The sequence below is a fragment of the Pogoniulus pusillus genome, chromosome 19 (genome assembly GCF_015220805.1).
Source record: "Pogoniulus pusillus isolate bPogPus1 chromosome 19, bPogPus1.pri, whole genome shotgun sequence".
Taxonomy (NCBI): Eukaryota; Metazoa; Chordata; class Aves; order Piciformes; family Lybiidae; genus Pogoniulus; species Pogoniulus pusillus.
The window spans coordinates 8,248,718-8,275,598 of NC_087282.1; the positions used below are offsets into that span (position 1 = coordinate 8,248,718).

At 51.2% G+C, this 26,881-nt stretch overlaps 1 protein-coding gene across 4 annotated transcripts in view; it reads right to left on the reverse strand.

Moving 5' to 3' along the window:
• Nucleotides 1–26,881, reverse strand: part of ARHGEF6 (Rac/Cdc42 guanine nucleotide exchange factor 6) — a 61,425-nt gene that overhangs the window by 9,380 nt on the left and 25,164 nt on the right. For 3 of the 4 annotated variants that reach the window (XM_064159152.1, XM_064159151.1, XM_064159150.1), the window contains 13 exons: nucleotides 25,791–25,861; nucleotides 24,312–24,406; nucleotides 22,189–22,284; nucleotides 21,028–21,150; nucleotides 18,191–18,329; nucleotides 15,230–15,289; nucleotides 12,140–12,286; nucleotides 10,783–10,869; nucleotides 9,085–9,163; nucleotides 8,149–8,282; nucleotides 7,488–7,613; nucleotides 2,178–2,198; nucleotides 1,284–1,377 (listed from right to left, as the gene is read on the reverse strand). In XM_064159152.1, coding sequence (XP_064015222.1) covers nucleotides 1,284–1,377; nucleotides 2,178–2,198; nucleotides 7,488–7,613; nucleotides 8,149–8,282; nucleotides 9,085–9,163; nucleotides 10,783–10,869; nucleotides 12,140–12,286; nucleotides 15,230–15,289; nucleotides 18,191–18,329; nucleotides 21,028–21,150; nucleotides 22,189–22,284; nucleotides 24,312–24,406; nucleotides 25,791–25,861 — 1,272 coding nt within the window. The remainder of the gene's footprint in view (nucleotides 1–1,283; nucleotides 1,378–2,177; nucleotides 2,199–7,487; nucleotides 7,614–8,148; nucleotides 8,283–9,084; nucleotides 9,164–10,782; nucleotides 10,870–12,139; nucleotides 12,287–15,229; nucleotides 15,290–18,190; nucleotides 18,330–21,027; nucleotides 21,151–22,188; nucleotides 22,285–24,311; nucleotides 24,407–25,790; nucleotides 25,862–26,881) is intronic. The other variant, XM_064159149.1, reaches the window with a different exon arrangement.

Sequence of the window (26,881 nt, forward strand, 5' to 3'; positions counted from 1 at the left end):
ACCTAAAAGGAGTCTGTGGCCAGGTGGGGTTGGCCTCTTCTCCCAAGCAACCAGCAACAGAACAAGAGGACACAGTCTCAAGCAGTGCCAGGGCAGGTTCAGGCTAGGTGTTAGAAGTTCTTCACAGCAAGAGTGATTGGCATTGGAATGGGCTGCCTGGGGAGGTGGTGGAGTCACCATCCCTGGAGGTGTTTAAAATGAGGCTGAATGAGGCACTTAGTGCCATGGGTTAGTTCATGAGAAGGTGTTAGGTGATAGGTTGGACTCAGTGATCTCAAAGGTCTTTTCCAGCCTGGTTAATTCTGTGACTGCTGATGTGCAGTTTTACTGCACCTTTTAACAGCTCAGAAGTAGTTCTTTGGCTTTGTATCTAGAACAAGACCAGCCAGGACCCATGACCTGGTGCTAGAAATCACAAGGAGGGTGGCAGCATAACTGGGAAGGGATCTCTCAGAAGCTGAGGACTGGTGTGCTTCCAGAAGCCTTCCATGCTCAGCAGCAGGTAGGCTGTGTCACCCACATGAGCATCCTGTCACATCCAGAACCAGAAGCAAAGCTGTTCACAGGCTCACAGGATGTTAGGCATTGGAAAGGACCCAAGGAGATCATCGAGTCCAACCCCCCTGCCACAGCAGGACCACACAATCTAGCACAGATCACACAGGAACACATCCACACAGGCCTTGAAAGGCTCCACAAAAGGAGACTCCACAATCTCTCTGGGCAGCCTGTGCCAGGGCTGTCTGACCCTTACAGGAAAGAAGTTCCCCCTTGCGTTGAGCTGGAACCTCCAGTGCTGCAACTTACACCCATTGCTCCTTGTCCTACCCCAGGGAGCAGTGAGCAGAGCCTGTCCCCCCCCACTCCTGGCAGCCTTCAGATACTTAGAAACATTTATCAAATCCCCTCTCGGTCTTCTCTTCTCCAGACTAAGCAGCCCCAGGTCCCTCAGCCTCTCCTCATCAGCCATGCCCTCCAGTCCCCTCATCATCCTTGTAGCCCTCTGCTGGACCCTCTCCAGCAGATCCCTGTCCCTCTTCAACTGGGGAGCCCAAAACTAAGCACAGTATTCAAGATGAGGTCTCAGAAGGGCAGAGTAGAGGGGGAGGAGAACCTCCCTTGATCTGCTGGACACATCCTCCTAATACACCCCAGGATGCCATTGGCCTTCTTGGCCAGCAGGGCACATTGCTGTGCCATGGGTACCTTGTTAGCCACCAGCACCCCCTGTTCTCAAGGTTCTGTGGAGATGACTCCAAAGAGAAGAGGAAGGCCACACTTACTTTTCCGGATAACAAACTCTTCATCTGATGGTTTTCTCTCAGTTTTCCTTTTTGGAAGAAACTTCTTCATTGTTTTTGGACTTTTGCTGGAATCCTACAGGGAAACAAACTCTTGTGTTTAACCAGAACCCAAGGCAGCCCAAGCAGCAGAGCAAGCACAGCTTAAATCAGCTATCCATGTGACACACAACAACACATCAGGGAACTACAAAGCAGAGAGTGCCAAAGTTGGGGGAAAATGATGTTTTGTGCCTCTCCCATGTGCTAGCTGTGACCCACTGCTCCCTGCGACAGGAGTTGCACCTGCAGGTGTGGGCTCCTCTAACACATCCAACAAATCAAAGCTCCTTCAGCCAAAGAAGTCAAACATCCTCAGCATTTCGAGTCTGCTTACCAACTTTGAGATCTTTGTTAGCAAACCCTCAAAGGTTGTTTTTTTCCTTGGCTTGCTTTGGTTTCTCACATGAACAGGCTGGCAAGTGACATTGCTTCTAAAGGCACACATGAGAGTATAAATCCACACACACAGAGGCAGGGGGAACAAACCAATACACACAGAGTTAGTGCTTGCTATGACTCCACGAGTGAGAAGCACAAGGTTTTATCCTCTTCACTCAGTTACAAGCCTTGCTGCTCTGGAGAGAACTTAGTGTATGAGTAGGTTACATGCAGTGTGGATTTTAAGCAGGAGAAGCAGCATGCTGGGAAGGTTAAGGTCCATAGAACTAAATCCTTCTTGAGAGCTACCTCAAAACACATTTGCCAGTCACTTCTGACTCTCACCATGACTTACTGACACAGCCAGGTAGAATTAGGATCATGCAAGCAAGAGAAGCATGAAGAGAAAGAAGCATTCTTTGCCACAATAAGCCAAAGAGATGGATCTACCCTTACCTTTAAGATATAAGACATCCTCTACAATGAATATGCAAAGAAAGAGAAGATGAGTGTGAGAGACTGATGATTTTATTGACAAAGTCCATTAAATCCACAATTCTCAACCACATTTAATTGTTAGTCTTGTGATTAATGTGGTGCACCCTCCCTACTGGTTGTAGAGCACTGTCAACATGCAGAGGAGCCATGGTGTCATGCAAAACTGAAACACATTACATGGGAAAGGCATGGTCAGTGGGCATTAACACACTCTGAACACACCAAAATAGAGAGCAGGCCTCCTTGGTTAGTGATAGGTTTCTGTAGATGTTGCTTGTCAAAGAGAATGGCACTGGAACATGCAGCATCCCCTGGTGCCCTGCATGCCCAACTCCATCAGAGCTCTGGGAAGCAGCTTTGGGAGCTGACCCTGTGCTCAACTCCAGTCTTGTGGCCTTCAACCTGACCTGAGCAGCTGGGATGATGAGATGCTCTGCCCACGCTGGTAACAAGCCCCCCAGGACTATGCTATCTTAAAGGGGACCCCCTCTGAGGGGCCTTGCCATCACTGAAGACTTGACAGTGTCAGGAATCAGCACAGAAGCATCTCAATGAAGATGGAGGACTCAGAACTGTGTCCAATTCTGGGCTCCTCAACTCAAGAGACAGAGGTATATACTGGAGAGTCCAACAGAGAGCTACGAGGATGATGAAGGGACTGGAATGCCCTCTGATGAGGGAAGGCTGAGAGCCCTGGCACTGTTCAGCCTGGAGAAGAGAAGGCTGAGAAGGGATCTTATCAATGTCTATCAATATCTGAAGGATGGGTGACAAGATCAGCCAAGCTGAAGGATGGGTGACAAGATCAGCCAAGCTGAAGGATGGGTGACAAGAAGCAGCCAAGCTGAAGGATGGGTGACAAGAAGAAGGGGCCAAGCTCTTTTCAGTGGTGTCCTGTGATAAGACAAGGGGCAATGGATACAAAGGAACACAGAATGTTCCCCACCTCAACATGAGGAGAAACTTCTTTACTGTAGGGGTGACAGAGCCCTGGAGCTGTTCAGAGAGACTGTGGAGCCTCCTGCTCTGGAGACTCTCCAAAGACACCTGGATGCTTTCCTGTGTGACCTGCCTGGATGAGGCATTTAGTGCCATGGTCTAGATGATGTCCAGGGCTGGGTGCTAGGTTGGACTGGATGAGCTTGGAGGTCTCTTCCAACCTGCTTGATTCTATGATGCTGCTCTGGCAGGGGCATTGAACTCAATGATCTCTGGAGGTCCCTTCCAACCCCCTACCACTCTATTATCCTATGAGCTCTCTGCTCCACTGGCAGGACAGGGAGGTCCCTGGACACCCCATGGAAGGCTCTGTCTCTCAGATGCTTGGCACAGAAAGCCACATGGCTCTCCCCAGGTCTGGCCAACAAAGTCCTGAATCCTGATGTTCCAAAGCCTTCAGCTAGCGCACAGCAGGCCTCTTACCAAAAGAACTAAATTGACAACAAGGATTTAAAAAGAAATAATCTCTAAACCCTATTTCACTTTGTTAACCTGACTCTGGCAACACCACTTCACCCACAGCACCTGCTCTGTCATTTCAAATGATTACTGGAAACAGAAAGAGGGAAAAATGACCCAATTTCAATGGAAATAACAAGAGAGCTGTGCGGTACGAGGCAGGGGCTGGGGTTTCCTGAGCACAGCTAGGTCTGAGGAAATGCACAAGTCAGTGCCATCCCATCCTGCACTGCCAGAAGCCAAATGAAGTAACCATGGAGGTCTGCAAAAATCTCTTACTCAAACTCCCTCATCCCTTTCCCTGCTATCAGCCTTTGATACTTGTGTTCCTTCATTCTATTCTCGTTAGGTGACTTGCACAGAGCTCTTGGCTGAGTTTATTTTGTGTCTCACTTTAAAAGACAATAAAATACAGTGAAAGAAGAGTTCTGCTTAGTGGTTGGACATCCCAGAGACAGGCTGGAGGCAGATGCAGATCAGCTTGGGCCAATAATTGAACTTAAGTCACAATGGGTAGGTTCAGGCTGGAGGTGAGGAGGAAGTTGTTGAGCATGAAAGTGGTGAGAGGCTGGACTGGGTTGCCCAGGGAGGTGGTTGAGGCCCCATGGCTGGAGGTGTTTAAGGACAGGCTGGCTGAGGCTGTGTGCAGCCTGCTCTAGGGTAGGGTGTCCCTGGCCATGGCAGGGGGCTTGGAACTAGATGATGCTTGTGGTCCCTTCTAACCCTGCCTGATTCTGTGATTCGGTGATTCCCGGTGGTCAGGTCACCACATGCTCCATGTGCCACACAGGGTTTGTGCATCCCATGCTTCCTGTCCTTAGTAGCCTTACATAGGAAATGTGAGCCAGTGTGTGTGCACAGGTGGCCAAAAAGGCCAGTAGCATCCTGCTGGATCAGGAACAGTGTGGCCAGCAACACCAGGGAAGTGACCGTGCCCCTGTACTCAGCACTGGTGAGGCCACACCTCAAATATGGGGTTCAGTTTTGGGGTGCTTCACTCCAAGAAGGACAACGAGGTGCTGGAGTGTGCCCAGAGAAGGGCAGGGAAGCTGGGGAAGGGTCTGGAGAACAGGGCTGGGGAAGAGCAGCTGAGAGAACTGAGGGTGCTTAGTATGGAGGAGGCTGAGGGGAGAGCTCACTGCTCTCTACAGCTCCCTGAAAGGAGGTTGGAGGTGGTCTTTTCTGTCTACTAACAAATGACAGGATGAGAGGAGACAGCCTCAAGGAAAGCTTAGGCTGGACATTAGAAGAAACTTCTTGCCTGAAAGGGTCCTGAAAGACTGAAGCAGGCTGCCCAGGGGGGTGACTGAATCCCCATCCCTGCAGCTGTTTAGATGTGAGGACCTGGTTTAGCACCAGCCTTGGCAGAGTTAGAGAATGGTTGGACTCGATGACCTCAGAGACCTTTTTCCAACAGAAAGGGTTCTCTGTGATTCTATTAATGGTAACTCAGCCTGGGAGTTTGTCCTGCCTTATAAATAACTTTCACCCTGGCACTTTCACACAGAAAAAATTCTCCTGTACTTCAAGCTCCTTCCTGTATTCTGATTCACTGTGCAAGCACAAACTGGTTTTGTCTGCGTTAGGGATCTGGCCTGTGCAAAGCTTAAGAGCCATTTCCAGCTTGCCTGGTTGGCTTTTGGACAACTTAATTCCCAAGCTGAAATGTGTTGTCTGCCAAATTTTAACAAACAAACCTACCAAACTGCCAGGAGACTACCTGGAATCTCCATCTGGAACAGCAGACTCGGAGCCCTCCTGGCTGCTGGGCTCTCCAACCCTGAGTGCTGGCAGGGCTGGAGAGGTCCAAGTCCCTCTACAGGGTTAACCCTCCTGGGAGGAGTGATCTTGAACCTGATCCCAGGTAGGCTTGACCCCTCCCCAGGGGTGGGTCTGAACACTACCAGGTGTGGTGGTTTAACCCACACCCCCTTCCTGTCTAAGATCCATAAAAGCAGGGAGACTCCTTGCTCTGCTCTCTGCCTCTCAGCATCACCATTCCTGTTTCCTGCTGCTCTTTGTCTTACCATGTGGCTGTCATCACCACGAGGTGGACCAAACCCACTGCCATCAAATCTGGTTGTGTGTTCACATGTTTCGTGCCTTATTTCCCCTTCCCTACACCTTTGTAACTCCTCTACCTCATATACCTTTTATTTATTGTTAAACTTTGCTTCTTTTAACTTCCAGTGAGATTATTTATTTGGGTCTGCTTCACCTTTCCTCTCTCTCCATCTAATTCCTTTTCTTTTGGGAAAGAAGGGGGAAGAGGGAAGGGCATCCTAGAAATTGTTATTGGTTCTGTCAACTATAGTTGACTCTCTGGGAAATTTAAATCAGAACTGAGTCAGTCCCCCTCTTTGTCCCCATCCCTGCTGGAAGCCTGGGTAGCGATGCTCCCAGGGCTGCTGTACCAGGTGGCTGACTCAGAACTGGAGTGCTCATTCAGTAAGGGGAAGGCTACCCAAGAAGCTGGTGAGTAATCCCAGAAGTTTAACGTGAGGTAGAGAGTGCAGTTGTAGCTGGTGGGGGTGACAATCAGAGCTGGGTTGTATTTTGGGGTTGCCTGCATCACCACCCCACTCACAGGCTTGGGGTTTCTGTGGTGGAGGCCTTCCCTTGGGCTGCTTCTCCCTGCAGGGCATGGGGCCATAGAGCACTTGTGTGGGTGGTGAAGGAGGGTTGAGCCCCATGGCTGCTGCAGGGAGACCTGCTCCAACCATCCCAACAGAGGGTGAGAAGGCCTCCTTCCTCTTCCTCTTGGTGTAACAGTGACCCCGCAGCACCAGCCTGGGCAGTGCTGGGCCATTGCTATGGCTGGAGCTGGAACACATCCTGGCATGGAGCCCAGCCCCCATATATGGCTCAGACCAACGCAGCAGGAGGAAGGGAGGCAGCTCCACCATGGCACAGCTGAAAGAGAGTACTCAGAGGGACTCTCTGCTGTGGGAGCAGTGACACCTGGCAGCTGAGGGACAGAAATCTCCAAATTTGCAAACACATGTGTCTGGTCTGGCTCAGGAGCAGTGTGGGCAGCAGGACAAGGGAGGTTATTCTGCCCCTGTGCTCAGCACTGCTCACACCACACCTTGAGTGCTGTGTCCAGTTCTGGGCTCCTCAAGTCAAGAGAGATGTTGAGGTGCTGGAAGGTGTCCAGAGAAGGGCAGCAAGGCTGGGGAGGGGCCTGGAGCAGAGCCCTGTGAGGAGAGGCTGAGGGAGCTGGGGGTGTGCAGCCTGCAGCAGAGGGGGCTCAGGGCAGAGCTCATTGCTGTCTACAGCTACCTGAAGGGAGGCTGTAGCCAGAGTGGGGTTGGTCTCCTCTGTCAGGCAAGCAGCAACAGAACCAGGGGACACAGCCTCAAGCTATGCCAGGAGAGGTCTAGGCTGGATGTTGTTAGGAAGTTGTTGTCAGAGAGAGTGATTGGCATTGGAATGGGCTGCCCAGGGAGGTGGTGGAGTTGCTGTCCCTGGAGGTGTTCAAGAGAAGACTGGATGAGGCACATAGTGCCATGGTCTGGTTGATTGGCCAGGGCTGGGTGCTAGGTTGGACTGGATGAGCTTGGAGGTCTCTTCCAACCTGGTTGATTCTGTGATTCTCTGTGTCCTGCTTCACTTGCAGCACAAAGCCAGCCACAGAGACCAGCACCCATCACACGCCTGCAGGAGCAGAGCAACACTTGCTGTCCTGACATCCCCTCTAACTAAGGGGCAGCAAATCTACGTTTGTGACCCTGGGCTGATAACCCTGCACTCCAGCAACTGGAGATTGCCATGACACCAGGGTCCCCTGCAGGCACAAGGGACGATTACCTCTTTGTAACTCAACGCTGCCGAGGGTCTGAGCGGAGGAGCAGGACGGAGGCAGCTCAAGCTCCAGGGCTTTAGGATTTTGGGGGGTTCCAGAGGTCCACGGATCTGTCCAGCTGAACTAAATGTCTGAGAATGTAGATGAGAAGCAAATGAGGACTATTAGCCACCAAGGTAGAGAAACAGAGGGAGATGGACAAGAGTTCTCTGTGAACTCAGTTCCTCTGAGGCATAGGAAGTTTCATTTAAACATGAGGAGGATTTTTTGTCCTGTGAGGGTAACAGAACCCTGGAACAGGCTACCCAGGGGGTTATGGAGTCTCCCTCTCTGGAGATATTCAAAACCTGCCTGGAAGCACTCCTGTGTGATCCAGGTGATCCTGCTCTGGCAGGTGGGGTGGACTGGAGGAGCTTTTGAGGTCCCTTCCAGCCCCTGACATTCTGTGATTCTATGAACTCCTTTGAGACGTCTATGTTGCAACAAAAGTAGGGCAGGATACATGTAAGAGGGCAGAGGCACTGGGTGGTTGCAAACACGAGTGCAGGATGTGTCTCACAGCTGCACACATCACCTCAGCAGCAAGGTGCACTGCCAAAACAGAGAGGTCAGGCAGTGCTGAGGGGCCCTGGGCAAGCATTGGGGCTGGGGAGGGGAGATGCTTACCGAGTGAACGCTCCAGGACTGTGTTTTGGACACAGTGTTGCAGGTCCCCTTGGTCAGCCTTTGCAAGTGGTCAAGCCACTCGTGCAAGTCTTGGCTGGTGCTGCACGACACGGTGATCCTCTCCATCATGTTCCCTGCACGAAAGGGTTAAGCAACCATCCTCAGCAAACAGTGAAGAGCCAGGAAGAAGCACCGAGTGAGCTCAGCTCAGCGCAGCAGCAGCTCAGCTTGCAAAGTCCAGCGGCTACAATCAGGCAAAGATGGAACTGCCCATCCTGCTGTAGGCAGCCAGTGCTGGAGCTGCACAGAACAGCTAAAGGGATTGGCAAGATGAATGTGTGAGGAATTACTTAAGGTCACAAGTAAGTGAACACAACATCTGTGTAATGAACAGGACACCAGTCTGGATCCTGTCTTGTGCGACCTGCTCTGGCAGAGGGGTAGGACTCAATCTCCAAAGGTCCCTTCATCTGTGACCCTGACACCGAGTACAGCACAAAGAGCTGCACTGCAGCTGAAGCACTGAGCATGGCACAACTTTGTACAGCTACAGGTCATGAGGCAAATTCAGGGGTAAAGCCGAGAGGAACGTTAGGAAAGCTACTGGATGATCAGAGCCCTTAATCTGCCCACAAACGAGGCACCCTGCAGCTGCACAGAATGGACCCTGGAAGCAGACAGGGCAGTGCTATTGCTGCCACAACCAACCCTATACACAGCACTATGGTCTCCAAAAGCTGGCCAGCAGGAGAGCCAAAGCTCAAGGACACTGGGAGGAGGTTGCCTTAACTAGGAGGGAGATGCTCAGGAATTCAGGTGTTGCACAGTAAACGAGCAAAAAGAAGTGCAGCCGTTGAGGGGAGGAAGAGGACAGCAGCTCCAGTGGCAGCTGCTGCTGGGAGTGGAAGGATGGCAGCAGGCAGAGGCCCCACTGACCTGTGATTTCAAACATGTGCTCGCTCCCTTCAGCATCTTCCAGCTTTGTCAGCATCATGCCCGTCAAAGGCAGCTTTCCCTAGGAGAATGGAGGAGCAGTCAGTGTCTGCATCTGCTTCCCAGCAGGTGCTGCCCTGCTTCTTCCTGCCCATTCCTTTCTCTTTGGGAGTTGCCATTAAAAACTAATTAGTGAAGGCTTCAGACTGCAGGAAGTGTCTCCTTTAATGTATGGATCTAGATCTCTCTGCACAACTAGGTCAGCCCCTGGAGATGAGGCTCCCATGACAACTGACTCATTCCCAGCTCATCTGCCACCCTTTCCCTTCCCCAGCTGCAAACCTTTTCTACAGCCAAGTCAGAAGGATCAACCTCCCCTGGTTTTCCTGCAAGCCTCCCCTGTGCCTCTGCTTTGCCTGCTCACTTTACTCCCACTGGAGAGTAAAATGGAACACCCCCAGCCAAATTCTTCCCAAATCTTTCCCATCTCCCTTGCTGTGACAAATGACACATCCTGGAGGGGTGTGCTGATGGTTCAAGCAGCTCAGGAAAAGCCAAGCTCCCAACAGCCTGACTGCAGATGGTAAAGCTGAGGACATGTAAGTTGTGGGGTGCCTCATGGGGTGGAAACGTTGGGCTTCTTGCAGTGGACTTTATCAAAAGCAGTGTGAGCAGCAGGACAAGGCAGGTGAGTCTCTTCCTCCACTCTGCTCCCATGAGACCCCAGTCACAGAACTGCATCCAGTTCTGCTGTCCCCAGCACAAGAAGATCAAACTGTTGGAGTGGGTCTAGAGGAGGCTACAAAGATGATGAGAGGGCTGGAGAAGCTCCCCTATGGGAACAGGATAAGGGATTTGGGGCTGTTCAGCCTGGAGAAGAAAAGCCTCTGGGGAGACCTCAGAGAAGCCTTCCAGTGCTTGAAAGGGGCTACAGGAGAGCTGGGGAGGGACTTGTTGTTGATTGGACAGGGCTGGGTGCTAGGCTGGACTGGATGATCTTGGAGGTCTTTTCCAACCTGCTTGATTCTATGATCCTGTGACTTTTTACAAGGGTTTGTAGTGACAGGATGAGAAGCAATGGCTTTGAGCTGGAAAAGGAGAGATTGAGACTGGAGATGAGGAAGAAATTCCTTAGAGTGAGGGTGGGCAGACACTGGAACAGGTTGCCCAGGAAGGTTGTGGATGCCCCCTCCCTGCAGGCAATCAAGGCAAGGGTGAATGAGGCCTTGAGCATTCTGGGCTAGTAGGAGTTGTCCCTGCCCATGGCAAGGGGCTCGAAACCAGATGATCTTGAAGGTCCCTTCCAACCCAAACCATTCTGTGACTATGATTTTCCAGGGATAGCTGGATAGTGAGAAGCAGTTGGTTGGCTGTAGGGGGCAAAACCCTGCAGCTGAGTCTGGACACCTTGCCCACACCCCCACTGCTGAGAACTGCAGGCAGGACAAGCTTTTGGGTGGTACTTTCCAATTTCACAGCATTCACACTTAGCAAATGCTGTTTAACCAGTCGGCAGGACAGGGGCACTAAGAGTCCTGGCACCTAAGCTAAAGCCCAGACCTGGTTCCCAGCCTGGGGGCATTTGCATCACAACGGAGAGGTTCACAGAAGGAGGGGACTTGAATTCGATAAGAGCTATCTGACTGCCTTGTTTTTTGACACTTCCAAGTTACCTTGCAACTTCAAATTAAGCATGCCAACCTGATAGATGAACCCACTCATCCGTGGGCTGGCAGACAGCATCAGCAGAACGCTGGGAAACAACAAGAAATAGCGCTCCTCTTTCTCCTGCAAGGGTAAGAGCTCAGGTTAGTCCAGTCTGCAATGCAGCACAGGCACACTGAACCTACTGCAGCTGGAATCACAGTTCCCCACTGGGGAGCCCAAAACTGAAAGCAGTATTCCAGGTGAGGTCTCACCAGGGCAGAATAGAGGAGGAGGAGAACCTCCCTCTCCATCTAATGGCCGCACTCCTCTTAATGCACTCCAGGACCCCATTGGCTTCTTGGCCACCAGGGCACGTTGCTGTCCCATGGATGTTCTCCACCAGCACTCTGCTCTCCAGCAGATCACCTCCAAACCGGTACTGGTGCAGTTTATTGCTCCTTCCCAGGTGCAGGACTCTGCACTTATCCTTGTTGAACCTCTTTAGCTTTCTCTCTGCCCAGTTCTCTGTCCAAGTCTCTCTGCATGGCCACACAGCCTTCAGCTGTCTCAGCCAAGCCTCCCAGTTTGGTATTGTCAGCAAACCTGCTGAGCAGACTCTGTCTGTCTGTCTGTCCACTCATCAGTGCCACTGATGAAGATGTTGAATAGGATTGGGTCCAGCACTTATCCCTGGGGGACTCCACTAGTTACCCTTGACTGGCCTCACTTGCCATGCAGGCATCACAGACCCCTGTGCTCCTGGGGTGTTTAAATAGTGGCTGGGGCTCAGCTCAATCCTGTCCCCACCTTCCTCACAAGAGAAACTAGAGTCCAGACAGGGGTAGATTCTCTGAGGGACTTCTCTGAACTTCCTGGTTACAGAAAGCCCAGGTGGACACCAAAAAAAGATGCTGATTGCCAGGTCTGCCCCTGGGACTGGCTAGCTGGGATGGCAGCCACTTGGCTCCTCTAAGCTCTCCTTTCTCAGCATTAGTCACAGGGGATAAAGAGGGAAATTCATGTGCTATACAATGCTGGCAGGCTGCTGCTGCTGCTTGAAAACTGTGTCATTTGGCCTGAAGCCAAGTGCCCAGGCACTCCAAGGACATGCACAGTCCCATTCCACACCTCATCTCCAGGTAGAACTATCCATCAGCGTTATTTGTCAGCACTTTGCTGGCCTGGAGTCACAGCAGCTGCTGCCTGGCATCATTGATCCCCTGAGCAAGAGGACACATTGTCTTTAGCCAGAAGGACCATGGCACTCACCTCACTCCCCCCACACTGTACCACAACCTGGGACATGCAGATGATGCCATGTAGTAGATGCCAGGCAGTAGCTGCACTGACATCACTGATCCCCTGAGCAAGAGGACACACTGTCTTCAGCCAGAAGAACCATGGCACTCACCTCACTCCCCCCACACTGTACCATAACCTGGGACATGTAGATGACATTTCCCAATGTTTTTATGTCCTCTCCTTCCCAGCGCTGGATGGATTCAGAAAGGATCTGCAGCTCCAGTTGCTTCCTCTTCCTCAGCTCCTGGCATTGTGACTGGGAATGACAGCAGGACACTTTGTTAGCCAAGGGGCAGGAGCAAACCCAAAGCATCCCAATGAAGAGGATTTCACCAGCAATGCTCCCACAGCCACGTGGGCTCAGGGCTGGTGACACCAAGGGGGTGAGGACAGCCTGCTTTGGCTGTGTTACACAAAGCTGGCTCACAAAAACAACCAAAATCACACTCCATTGATTTATGGAGTAATGAACATGTTCAAATGTCAAAGAAACTGCCACCTGAGCAAATTTGCTTTCCAAATTAGTCCTGCCTCTGACAGCACAGCCTCACATTTTCCAAACCAAGACAGATGCAGAGTTAAACATCTCTGAGCTTGCTGCTGCTCAGAGAGGCTTTGCCCATTCTGCCCAAGCAGCAGAGACTTGTAGGTACACTAATGCAAAGCCCCCAAGGATCAGATGGCTGGGGACCTTCTAACCAAGAATCAAGATGGGCTGGAATCTTCTAACTAATAATCAGATGGCTGGGGACCTTCTAACCAAGATTCAAGATGGGCTGGAATCTTCTAACCAAGAATCAGATGGCTGGGAATCTTCTAACCAAGATTCAAGATGGACTGGAATCTTCTAACCAAGAATCAGATGGGTGGGGATCTTCTAACCAAAATTTGCAAGTCTGCAACAGCAGGACTCGGTGCAATGTTTCAGCAGTGCATCAGAGCTTCCAAAGGTGCCATAACTGAGAAGATTGCAGCAGTGGTCAGCAGCTGGGGAGTGAGGGAGCTCCTTGGAGCAACTCTCAGCAGGCAGAGGACAGTGCTGACTGAAGGCAGCCAGCCCTGCAAATCCAAGCAAAACTTGCTCTCTCTGACCCCTCTGCCAAGGGAAAAGGGCTGCACAGCTAAACCCAGGCTCAGTTTTCATCAGCCCCTTGGTTCTTTCCAACATCCTGCTTCTGACAGAGATTTTCCTCCTTTCCAATTGCTCAACTATTCAGATTATCCAAGAGAGTAGCTGCTCTGGGTCTGAAAATTGCCACTGGAATGGGCTGCCCAGGGACGTGGTGGGGTCACTGTCCCTGAAGGTGCCATGGTCTGGTTGATAGGGCTGGGTGCTAGGTTGGACTGGATGAGCTTGGAAGTCTCTTCCAAACTGCTTGATGCTATGATTCTAAAACACAGCATTTTAGGAGAGCTTCTTTTGCAATTCTCATGTGCTTCCACATCTACCTGGGTGTCCAAATGCAAACTTTGCTGGGGTGCAAATGCCAGTAACTCATCACAGCCTGTGCAGAGGCACCACTGCAAACCAGGACGGCTCCACAGTGCCTCCCTCCCCCTGCTCAGCCACCTCCCTGGTCCTACTGCAGAGCATCTCTGCCCATCTAACCTCAAACTGGCACTAAGCCTCCTTGGTTGAATCATGATTACATTCAATTACTCAGCACAGATTTGAAGCAAAACTGTCCATCAATTAGGAGTGTTCCTCAGGATTAATGACACCTGGTAATTTAACTGAACTATTCCCCTATCAGCTACCAGAAGAAATGGAAAGGGAGATGAGTTTCTAAGTAAAGGTAACATAATCACCCTTTCCTGTTTTCTATGAACTTTCTCCTCCTCATCTTTTATCTGCACTGCTGAGCATCAGAAACTTGCATCTGTTTGTGCAAAGGAAGGAAGCTGGACCACATCTGGAGTGGTTACAGTGAAAGGTTTTCAGTGGCTACAAAGCAAGAGAGACTACAGCTTGGTTAATAACTGAAACAAGCTTTGCTGGGTTAAACCTTTGTGCACTTGGATGGCTTTTCCCACTTATGTTCACCTCGGTGCAGCAGGACTTTGAGGGGTGCAGGTAACACAACTCACACAAACTGGCTTATTACCTCTGACTCATCCCTTCAGCACCTAGGGCTACAAATTACCAGCAACACGGTCCTCATGCACATGGAGTAAACCTCAACTAAACCAAGAGTTACTCAATGGGCTCAAAAGGGACCTTCCTACTGCCACGAGCAGCTGAGTCAGACACTCAGGTTAACCTTTCACAGCTCATCCCAATGAGCAAGGGGTGGGCAAGTGTCAGGTGGCAAATGAGCAGGAGGCAAAAAAGGAGATGAAAGGGACCCACACACACACCCCACAGCTACCCACGCAGTGGAGAAGAAAGCTGGAGGAGAAATCCTGGCCTGCATCAGGAGCAGTGTGGCCAGTAGGACAAGGGAGGTTATTCTGCTCCTGGACTCAGCACTGCTCAGGCCACACCTTGAGTGCTGTGTCCAGTTTTGGGTTCCTCAATTCAAGAGAGATGTTGAGGTGCTGGAAGGTGTCCAGAGAAGAGCAACAAAGCTGGTGAGGGAGCTGGAACACAAACCCTATGAGGAGAGGCTGAGGGAGCTGGGGTTGTTTAGCCTGGAGAAGAGGAGGCTCAGGGCAGAGCTCACTGCTGTCTACAGCTACCTGAAGGGAGGTTGTAGCCAGATGGGGGTTGCTCTCTAATAGAACAAGGGGACACAGTCTCAAGTTGTGCTGGGGGAGGTATAGGCTGGATGTTAGGAGGAAGTTCTTGCCAGAGAGAGTGATTGGCATTGGAATGGGCTGCCCAGGGAGGTGGTGGAGTCACCATCCCTGGAGGTGTTCAAGAGAAGACTGGATGAGGCACTTAGTGCCATGGTCTAGCTGACTGGATAGGGCTGGGTGCTAGGTTGGAGTGGATGATCTTGGAGGTCTCTTCCAACCTGGTTGATTCTATGATTCTGTGATTCTCCATTTCTGCTGCTGGGGCCATGGAGCTGAAGCACAGAGCGAAAGGGGCAGCCCGAGGCTTGGAACTTGAAATTCAGAGGTTTTTATAACCCATCTTTTCCATTCCAAAAGAATTCTTCTTTCTTTTAAGGAGGAGACAAATGTCAGCCTTGACTCATGCTCGGTGAAAAGCAGGCCTGAAATGGAGTGCTCTATTTTAAGAACTGCCACCTACCACAAGGGACTTGAAGGATGTGATGGCTTTCAGAATCTCTTCGTGATCCGCATGCGCCTCCTGGTGAAGAGAGAGACAAATCCTTCAGCCACCAGCAGTCACCCAGGGCAGCACCCACTGCCCCAGCACACCCAGGGCTGCTAAGCCTCACAGGGTGTTGGGGGATGCAGGGCTGAGGGCACAGGAGAGCAACAAAGTCCCCTCGGGTACCTTCCTCACCACCCAGTTCATGTGTTAGAACAGCTCTGCAATTCACTGCACAGCCATGGCTCAGAGCAATTCACTGCAACTCACCCATGCCATGGGTTAGAGCAGCTCTGCAATTCACTGCACAGCCATGGCTCAGAGCAATTCACTGCAACTCACCCATGCCATGGGTTAGAGCAGCTCTGCAATTCACTGCACAGCCATGGCTCAAAGCAGTTCACTGCAACTCACCCATGCCATGGGTTAGAGCAGCTCTGCAACTCACTGGTAACAATTTTAGGAGTGTGAAGTGGCCAGAGCAAAGGATTTTACTTAGAACAACTCAGCTTGCAAATAAAATCAATCACAACAGGCCAAGAGGTGCAGGGTGGATTTCTGGTTTCATTTTTAGAAGTGAAACTTCCATTGGCTTGAAAAATATTGCAACCACTGCCCCAGCAAGGGTGCCATTTGTGTGAGCAGCAAGAAAGGCTTCACCTCTGGGTTTAAGGGAAGGCAAGTCTAAGCAGAGAGCTCTTTGGTCAGGGTGGGGAAAGCAGGGTGCTGCCCCTTAGCTTAAGGTGTCTAAGCTGTGATAGAGCTGTGCCTGAGGCTGTCAGAAGCTTCCTGGGATCGTTTCCCTCTGAATCCAGGGTGAAGACTGCCCTGGACACACTCTGCTGTGCAGTAGTGCAAGGAACAACACAGTACACACCCACACTGCACACACCTGTACTGCACACAGCCATCCTGCACACACCTCTATTGCACACATCTGTATTGCACACACACACTCTGCACACATCTGTATTGCACCTGCACACACCTCTATTGCACACATCTGTATTGCACACACACATTCTGCACACATCTGTATTGCACCTGCACACACCTCTATTGCACACATCTGTATTGCACACACACACTCTGCACACATCTGTATTGCACCTGCACACACCTCTATTGCACACATCAGTATTGCACACATACACTCTGCACACATCTGTATTGCACCTGCACACACCTCTATTGCACACATCTTTATTGCACGCACCCTGCACACATCTTTATTGCACACACCCTGCACACATCCCTATTGCACACATCTTTACTGCACACACACCCCCTGTACACACCTCTGTTGCACACATCTGTATTGCACACACCCACCCTACACACATCTGCCTTGCTCTTGACAGCTACCTGAAAGAAGGTAATAGCAAGGTGGATGTTGGCCTCTGCTCTCAAGTAACTAACAACAGGACAAGAAGAAATGGCCTCAAGCTGCACCAGGGGAGGTTTAGGTTGGATATCAGGAAGAATTTCTTTCCTGCAAGAGTGGTCAGGCACTGGAACAGGCTGCTCAGCGAGGTGGTGGAGTCACCATCCCTGGAGGTGTTCAAAAACCATGTAGACATGGCACTCTAGGACACGGTCATGAAGGTGTTGGGTAGAAGGTTGGATTTGATGATCTGAGAGGTCTTTTCCAAGCTTAATGGTTCTGTGACTCTGTGCTATGACTCTACAGTGCATCCATCCATGCTCTTCCCACAGCATCACAGCTGAAACCTCAACCCTACTGATTCATGCAACAAACCCCCCCACGCTCAGCTGAGAAGCCAAGGGAAAGGGGTGATGTGTGTGTCCCCAGATTCACTGCTGACACACACCACCACCACCCCCAGCATCCTGCAAGGAGCACACTGTCTCTGCACAGGCATAGGGGCTGCAGCTCAGCTCAGCTCAGCCTGGTCAGAGCAGGACAAGTCAGGTCTTCAGTGTGCCTACAGTGTCAGCTCTACAGCCCTTTCCTATGCACAAAGACCTCTGGCTCAAGCACAGAGATTGTAATCCTGTGGCTGGGATGTGGATTTGAATGACCATGACTGTGTGCTGAGTAATTACCTGGTAATTAATACTGGAAGAGAGGAGAAGCAAACTCAGTTAAAAACAGGTTGTTACTTCTCTTTTCTTCACTCCCCTGTATCACTCCTGAGGTCTGCACCTCTGCAGCTGGAGTGCGGGGAGGTAGCAGAGCTGCACAGACAGAGATCTCTGCAGCTCCTGAGGCCAAAAATGTCACAAAGCAGATCTGCCACTCGTTGAGGAAGCCTCACCCCCCTCTTCACTGCTCCCCCTGCTCCCAGGTACTTGCTCCTCCACCTCGGTCTGTGCCTCTTGCCAGGTCTATGTCTGTTTGTACCAGATTTGTGCTTGTCCATGCCAGATGCATGTCTGTCTGTAACCAATTCATGCCTGTCTATGCCAGATGCATGTCTGTCCATGCCAGATGCATGTCTGTCTGTAACCAATTCATGCCTGTCTATGCCATATCTACATCTGTCTGCACCAAATCCGTGCCTGTCTGTGCCTGTGTGGTTCTGCCCCCAGCCAGAAGCACAAAGCCCTGGGCAAAGGGTGTGGATGTCACTGCAGGAGCGAGCAGCAAGAGATAGGAATCTCATAAAACACTGTGCAAATAAATACCAGCTGTGGCTTGACCCTGAGCTCTGCTTTCATCGGTGCTGGAAAGGGCCCAGGAAGGGCTGGAGCAAAGAACGGGCAGTGCCTTCCCATCACACCCCCCCCGACTCCTCCATCTGCACAGACAATATCCCACGGAGGTGCCACATCCTCCTGGGGGTGTGGTAAGCACTTTCAGCAACGTGATGCCCAAATTATCAAGGGGCAGAGGAGACTCATGCAGTTCAGGGAGGCCGGGGTGGGCAACTCTTGCAAGCAGCAAGGGCTGCAGCCTGCTCACCCCCTACCTACCTCCATGTGCCGCTCCAGCTCCTGCAGCAGTGTCACATATTTGTCCAGTCTCAGGAAGGGTTTGCTGAGGCTTGTGGTTAAGATGAGGATGCCAGGGTTGGCAGCCCCCTGGCTCTCCATAAACTTCTCCAGCTCATCACTACAAACAGACAAGAAGAAGAGGAGTCAGCAGCGCAGAGGGCTGTGTTTTGCTGCCTCCCATGTTCTCCTGATGGAGAGAGCTCTGCCCTGAGCTCTGCCTTTCTCAAGGTGCCCCCTCCCAGCACCCCAACAACACAAACCCAGCACAGGGCTGTGAGCTTCCAGCCAAGTAGAATCATAGAATCAGTCAGGGTTGGAAGGGACCACAAGGAGCAGCCAGTTCCAAGCCCCCTGCCATGCCCAGGGACACCCTACCCTAGAGCAGGCTGCACACAGCCTCAGCCAGCCTGGCCTCAAACACCTCCAGCCATGGGACCTCAACCACCTCCCTGGGCAACCCATTCCAGCCTCTCACCACTCTCCTGCTCAACAACTTCCTCCTCACCTCCAGCCTGACTCTCCCCACCTCCAGCTTTGCTCCATTCCCCCCACTCCTGGCACTACCTGAGAGCCTCAAAAGTCCCTCCCCAGCTTTTTTGTAGGCCCCTTCAGATCCTGGAAGGCCACAATAAGGTCACCAAGTAAGATGGAAGCAGAGTGGGGGCTGGTGTTGGTGTGCACAGCCTCTGGGATGCAGCGGTGCTGGCAGCTGGTCTCCTGGCACAGCAAGGTGGCACAGGGCCAGGGATGTGGTGAACAGCATGGGCTGCAGGGGCTGGTGCTGTGCTGGAGGATGCTGCAGCAAGGCACTGGGACCCTGCTGGGAGCTGTGATGTGGGTGTGGGCACATACACTGCTTGGAAAAACACGGCCTGTGTGTGTCAGCACTTCTGCCAAAGCTGCCTCTTGGACTGACTGAAGAAAAGGGGTCAGGCTGAGGAGCCTCATGTATGAATCACTCACTGGGGCCAGGGCTCCCTCAGGCTGAATTAAAGCTGGATTTCAGCAGGTAAGGAAATGCATTGTGAGTTCCCACGACAGAAAGGGAAGACTTGGCAGTATGGGCAGCTTCTCTGCAGGGAGAAGAGCTCAGCAGCTTTAAGGGTGGCTAAACAGTTGTGTTTGGCTAGCCAAGCTCTTTAGCATGCCATTATACAAATTCAAATGTCTGGGCATTGAAGAAGGATGTCATTGCTGCAATCTACCACCTGGCTGAACAGCAGCTCAGTTAATCACACCATGGTATGGGTTGGAATGGACCTGGAAAGGTCATCTAGTCTGACCCTCTCTGCAGTAAATAAGGACCCCTTCACCTAGAGCAGGTTGCTCAGAGATCCATCTGACCTCACCTGGAATGTTCCAAGGTTATGGGGCTTCAAACACCTCTCTGGGCAACCTGGGCCAGGGTCTCAGCACCCTCAACGCAAAACATTTCTTCCTTCTACCTAGTCTAAATCTCCTCTAGTTTAAAACCATCTTTCCTTTACCTTTTCCCAACCATGCTGGAAAGATTGTCCCCATCTTTCTTACAGGCTTAATCTTAACACCAGGAGATTGCAAAAGCTGCCAGTTTTAGGGGATGTCATGTGACCAGCCCATGCTGTGGCACAAAGCTGAAAAACCACACATCAGAGGTCCCACAGGAGCACCCCAGGGGCCACACCACAACAAAGTGGATAACTCCAGGTGACTTGATGAGCACCCTCCTTTTGCAATGCTGTGCCCCACACCCTAGTGCCAGCAGGGAGCTGTAAGTCTGTGAGCAGTTCAGAGTGGGTCTGAAACAGCATCTGGTCATAGAATGACAGAATGGTAGAGGTTGGAAGGGACCTCTGGAGATCATAGAGTCCAAGCCCTCTGCCAAGGCAGGGTCACCTAGAGAAGGTCACACAGGAACGTGTCCAGGTGGGTTTTGAATGTCTCCAGAGAAGGAGACTCCACTACCTCTCTGGGCAGCCTGCTTCTGGGCTCCAGCACTCTCAAAGAAGTTCCTCCTCATGTTTAGATGGAATTTCTTATGTTCAAATTTGTGTCCGTTACCTCTTGTCCTGCCACTGGGCACCACTGAAAAAAAGCCTGGTCCCTTCCTTCTGACGCCCACTCTTCAGCACTGATGAGATCCCCTCTCAGCCTGCTCTTTTCCAGACCAAGAAGCCTCAATTCTCCCAACCTTTCCTCAAAACAGAGATGTTCCAATCCCCTCAGCAGCTGATGAGATCCCCTCTCAGCCTGCTCTTTTCCAGACCAAGAAGCCTCAATTCTCCCAACCTTTCCTCATAACAGAGATGTTCCAATCCCCTCAGCAGCTGATGAGATCCCCTCTCAGCCTGCTCCTTTCCAGACCAAGAAGCCTCAATTCTCCCAACCTTTCCTCATAACAGAGATGTTCCAATCCCCTCAGCAGCTGATGAGATCCCCTCTCAGACTGCTCCTTTCCAGACCAAGAAGTCTCAATTCTCTCAATCTTTCCTCCTAAAAGAGATGTTCCAATCCCCTCAGCATCTTTCTAGCCCTTCACCTGGGTCCTGCAGCAAGTAACAATCATAGGAGATGCTTCTGCAAGGGTTGAGATTGCTTTTGTGGTGCCCAAGGCAGAAGTCCTGTGCATGAAGGCAGGACCTGTGAGCCCTGCTCTGAATGCCAGGGGCAGGAGCTGTCTCCATGCTGGAGCTGAAAGGCTATGCTGACGAGCCCCAAAACCCCAGTAGCAGGATCCCACATTATCCTCTTGCCCTACTGCAAACCTCCTGGACCAAATACCATGAATCAGAGTAACTTCTGAGAGGATTTCAGGCTGAATCTCCTGCCCCACTCACCTGTGCTGCGTGAGGACACTGACCGCCGAGGGGTGGTTAGCGCAGTAGGTCAGGTACAGGGAGCGGAACTGGGGCATCAGGTTCATGAAACAGCCTCCCACACGCTGCTGGTTCTCAGGGAGCCTACAGACACCAACACATCAGCCACAACGTTAAGACCCTTGATCTGCACCCTGCAGCTAGGGCACTCTCAAGGCTCTGCCCAGCAACCACCAGCTGCAAAGGGACATCCCCAGGTAGCTGCATAACTGCAGCACTGAGCAAAATACCCACACGGGCCTCTCGGGCAGGAGGAATAAGGAGGGGTCTGATGGGTCTGCGTTTTCATGGTGCAGACAGTATCACAGCCCCTTATCAGCCTGGGACAGGGTGTGACCCAGTCTATCCTGTGCCACCCCAAGAGCCACATCTGGAATGCTGTAAGAGCAGCTGATGAGGATGTGCTGGAAAGAACAATGGGAATGCAAGGTGGAAAGAACTGCATGCAGTGCAGGGGTGCTCCCACTGCCTGGCTGTCAATGAATATGACAGAGACCATGGAAAGGCAATCACAGAGTGGTAAGAGTTGGAAGGGTCCTCTGGAGATCACCGAGTCCAACCCCCCTGCCAAAGCAGGGGCAGGGCAGGTCATGCAGGAATGCATCCAGGTAGGTTTTGAAAGTCACCAGAGAAGGAGATTCCACAACTCCTCTGGGCAGCCTGCTCCAGTGCTGCCATAAGAATGGTAGAAGGGAAGCCAGAGTCTGCACAGATTAGCAATATTCAGTCTCTTCCCCATCTCTTTTCAGCCCTTCCAAAGAAGCTGGGCCAGTGCTGCCAGCCTCCTTGTGGGAAATTGTCACCTCTCCTAACTTGCTCTTTGCTCTCTGGCAGTCCACACTTTCACATCTTCCAGATTCCCACCCTGTGCTTTGGGCTAGGTGCATTTTCATGTCAGGTTTAGTGACACTCTCATTCATCAGACAACTTAACAGTAGAAATGTCTACCTTCCCCTCCAGCCAAAGTACAACCTGCTGCCTTCCTTCCAGCCTGTTATTTCCTTCTATATTTAACGAGTCTAAGGCAGCAGCCAGGAGGAACATTAATGAACCAATGTCTTTCTATTATTTTCAGCTACAGTCTAATAACTTAACAACCTCAGTGCTACAGTGGGAGCTTACTTTGCAACTTCTTCCAAGGCTTGGTTCAGGGTTTGCTGGAATGCAGAGATTTCTTCCACGTTTCCCAGTAGCGATGCAATGTCCACAGCGCTGAGCCTGGAAAGAGTCAAAGCACCAATCAGCACCAAAGAGATGCTGCCCTCAGGAGCAGCCCCATGACATTTGTAAGGAAGCCTTTCATAAGGCCCAAGAGTTTCTCTTTCCCCAGATCCACCAGCAAGACATGGGAAAGCACAAAGCTCATGATCTTGTAAGCCACAGACAACAGCTTCCAGAGATGTCTGCTGCCAAGGATTACCTTAATTGGATTTTAATCACACTGATCTTCTCAAGATGTTTAGCTGGCTAACAGACACAGACAGATGGGATTTCATCTAGGGCTGGGGAGGAAGGTGTGTGCACAGCTTGAGACAGCTTTGTCTCCAGGGATTTATGCTGTGGGTTTCCCTCTGAGAGCAGGGTCACACAGAGTGGCCACTTGGACAAGGGTTGCTTTGTTCCTTGAGTGAGGGTAGACTTCCCTCTGGGAGGAGGGTCACACAGAGTGGCCACTTGGGGAAGGGTTGCTTTGTTCCTTGAGTGAGGGTGGATTTCCCTCTGGGAGGAGGGTCACACAGAGTGGCCACTTGGGGAAGGGTTGCCTTGTTCCTTGAGTGAGGGTGGATTTCCCTCTGGGAGGAGGGTCACACAGAGTGGCCACTTGGGCAAGGGTTGCTTTGTTCCTTGAGTGAGGGTGGATTTCCCTCTGGGAGCAGGGTCACACAGAGTGGCCACTTGGGGAAGAGTTGCTTTGTTCCTTGAGTGAGGGTGGATTTCCCTCTGGGAGCAGGGTCACACAGAGTGGCCACTTGGGGAAGGGTTGCTTTGTTTCTTGAGTGAGGGTGGATTATTCCTAGGCAAAGCTACCATGTCTGCTGCTGTCATCTTCAGAGCTTCATTCTTGCACCACCCCCATTTTAAGCCATTTGCCACCTACAAAGCTGAGAGCATGAGATACTCTCATATATCCCACGTGAAGACTTGGGGAAGGGAGGAGAGATTTTTAGATGAGATATTAGGGCAAATGTCTTTCGTGCAGGAGTGGTCAGGTACTGGAACACACTGCCCAGGGAGGTGGTGGAGTCACCACCCCTGGAAGTGTCCTAAAGCATGTAGATGTGGCACTTCAGGACACAGGTTGATGGTTAAGGTTGATGATCTTAGAGGTCTTTTCTAACCTTTATGATTCTATGATTTAAGTACAAAGGCCTCATGACACCACTCTGCCATCTCTCAATAACTAAACATCTGCCCCTCTGCCTGTGGTGCCTCGGGGGTACCCAAGGCCCCCCACAGCATGCTCAGCTGGAGGGACCCTGGCCCCAGAAGTAGTTGCATGGGCATGGGCTCTGAGATAGCACCATTTGAAAGAGATGAGTGGGAAGCTGATGCAGGAGGTGAAGCTGGCTGCACTGGGTCTTTAATGCAGGGTAAAACCTCTTGATAGGAATCTGCTGGTGGGCAGCAGTGTGCTGCCTATCTCTGCCTGGGTAAGGACAGGATGGTGCCAGCACCACAGGTGGAAAGCGCCTAAGTTTAACTCCACATGTAAGCCCTGACAGTGTCTCCTGGTGCCTTTGCTGTTGCTCAGGTTGCAAGGGATGGCAGCATGCTCCTCCTGAGCACCTGGATGCTGATGGCTGCACAGATGGGGAAAACATGGGAGTCACTTCTTGCTCAGTTTGGACTTAGCAAGAGGCAACCAAGAAGACGTTGTGGTCATGCATGAAATGAAGAGATGACTGCGAGAGGCCACTCAGGGATGAGAAGTCTCAACAAGGCAGATGACAAGGGGAGAAGCCATGCAAGGCACACTGCTGGGAGATACACATGCTGGGACAGCCACACAGGAGCCTCTAGCAGAGGGAAATGCCCATCCCTAACAGCGCAGCATCTGCACAGCCACCGAGGAAGAGGACAGAGCAGGGACCTGTGCAGTGTGAGCTGCTTCTCTGGGTCACAGAGAAGCTGTGAGGCTTTACAAGAGCAGCAGTAACAGGCCCTGAAGATTCAAAAGCAGGAAAGTAATGAACTGTGGTCGATTTGACAGGGATCTCTCCACCTCAGATGCCCTTGTATCTTACTTATCATAAGACTGGAGGGGTCTTAAGTAAGTTCCCAGAAGTGACTGCAGTTCCTTCGCATAATCTCGTTCTGTTTCCAGAATATTTTGCAACACCTAGGGTGAGAGACAGAGCACTGAGTAGATCTTTGCACTAGTGACTAGTCAAAGGAACATGACATCAGCTTCCAAGTGTGGAAAAGCATGGGAGTCTAACTCCATAAATTACATTTGGGAATGCAGAACCCACAATGCTCAGGAAGGCCCTGGGAGGGTCAATTTGAGGACTTGACTTTACAACCTGGGGGAAGCCTGGCAATCTGCTGTTAAGGGCTGCTCCTTCTTCTCTAGCAAAGCATGAAGACAACATCAGTTTGGACTTGAGTTTAGTATTTGACCCCTGAGAGGCTCATGCCTAATCCTGCACGCAGAGCTGGCTGCCAAGGGATGCAAACAAATGATGTGTGCATGCCTCCTGGGAGCACAGCTTGCATGAAGGCAGGCAGCAGGTTGAATGCAACAGCGACCTGGCCAAGGATGGCTCCTCCTGCAGCAGCTCAAGCCAGGGCACGGCTCACTTGCCACTTCCAGGAGGTGCTGAATTGTGTTTGGTCCTGCTAATCTACCTCAGCATCTCCGCTAGCAGGGTGGGCAAACCCACTGCCTGCACGCTCCCGGTTAGCACTCGAGTCTCTCTGTGTGGATGAGGTTGGGAGACAGTGGAGGTGGTTCCCAGCTCTCTGGACATACTGTTTCTGCTTTGCTGTGCTTGAAATATATTTAGACATGCTGATGAGCACGTTTCACCTCCAGCACTATGAGCCAGGGATGTTCACAAGCAGGCATTTTAACTCTCTTACACCGCAGGCTTCTCCCCAGCCTGGTAGAAGGTATCTGTTTGGCCAGACCTCACTGCTGTGGCAGCAAGATGGTAGAGGAGATGATGTTTCTCCATCCCTTCTGCAGCTGCAGTTCAGAACCTGAGAGCCTGAGCTGCTCCAAAGCCTAGTCCAGTTAACAAGCCAGGCTGTGAGCTGCACTTTCACCAAGGGTTGCAGCTGCTGGCAGAGGCAGCAGGGCAGGCAGCTTGGAGTGTGACACCACCATCCAAAGACAAGAAAGGGATCATGGATCAGTCCTCATTTGGCTAGCTTCACACTAACACTATCTCCCCACCTTTATCAACAGGCTCACCAGTCAGCAGCAAGGCCTGGACCAGAGATGCTCTGCCCTGTTTCCCAACACTGATCCCACAGCTGCCACCTCTGCTGTATTATCTCACTTGTCTACTCTGAGGCTCTCTTTTTGACATCCTGCAGTAACTTCCACTTGTGGTTGATTTCCTCAGCAGCCTTGAATCAAGGAAATAGCAACAGCTGCATTTAAATAGAGTCTCCAATTGTTACAAATTGCTTCAATGATTTTCTAGGGGAAGGAGCCACTCCAGAAGATTAATAATAAGCTACTTATTAAAGTGTATGATCAGCACTTTCAAACTTACCACAGGGTAATAATTCTTTGTCAGCTGAGTGCTTTCGAGTCCTTTTAATGCTTTGGGGGAGAGTGGTTTATCTGTACAAGAAAACACATCAATAAATTACAGTGCACAGCTCTCTCATTACTCCAAGCAGGAAAAGTCACCAGCACATACTGGCCACCAAGCATCATAAAACTCATCCCTGTGAACACCACATTTCACCTGCAAGGTTTGTTTGCCTGCCTCAGAAAAGCCAGGAGCAAACCAAATGTCTGCATGACAAAGAAGGCAGCTGAGCAAGTCACACCAGAAGCACCACGCAGCCTCTGCCAACTAACTTCCAAGGTTTGCTCTGCAGTTCTGGCAGCAGCCCTGTGCCTGGCACTGTTTGGAGCTACAGCTTGGCTCCACCTGGCCCACAAAATGTGGGTTTAATGCAGGGTGCTGGCTTTCACTCCAGGGATTCACAAAGCACTTGAAGCCAACACCAATCAATGTGCTGAACCTTGATCCCCACAGTCATGTGTGACAACTCCCTTATCTGTCTTCCTTCTATGAATGAAGGTAGCTCCAAACAAAAAGCTTCCACAAAGCTGCAAGTCAGTCCTCATCCATTTGCTACAGCCCTGTGGATGGCTCACCCACAGACATACCAGCTCCTGTTCCATTTTCCTTCCTTAAAGAAGCCTATTCCCTGCCAGCAGCAAGGCTGTGGCAGCTCTGCCAGCACCATTACCCCTCCAGACCAGGACAGCTTGGCTGCACAAGGCTGTACCACTGGCCCTGGCCATGCTGCACACCTGATACCAAAGCACCTCTGAGCCATGTGGAGCAGCCCATCCAAGCTCTCCTTTCTGCCTTGCAATTGCTCACAAAAGGCAATTACTTTCACACCAATAGCAGGAGAGAAGCTTGAAATTGATAAATGTAACCCCTGGAAAGCACAGTTTGATATATTATATAATGATTGCTCTTGTAGAGTTCTGTGGCAGTTCCAGCCAGGAGATCTGTGCCTCACTTAGAGACTTGGAGAAGCTCTGCTCCATGCAGTGAGCTATTTCCACCCAAAGGGCACGTTTAGGACACAGTGGTGGTACAGAGAGTGCAGAAAAACA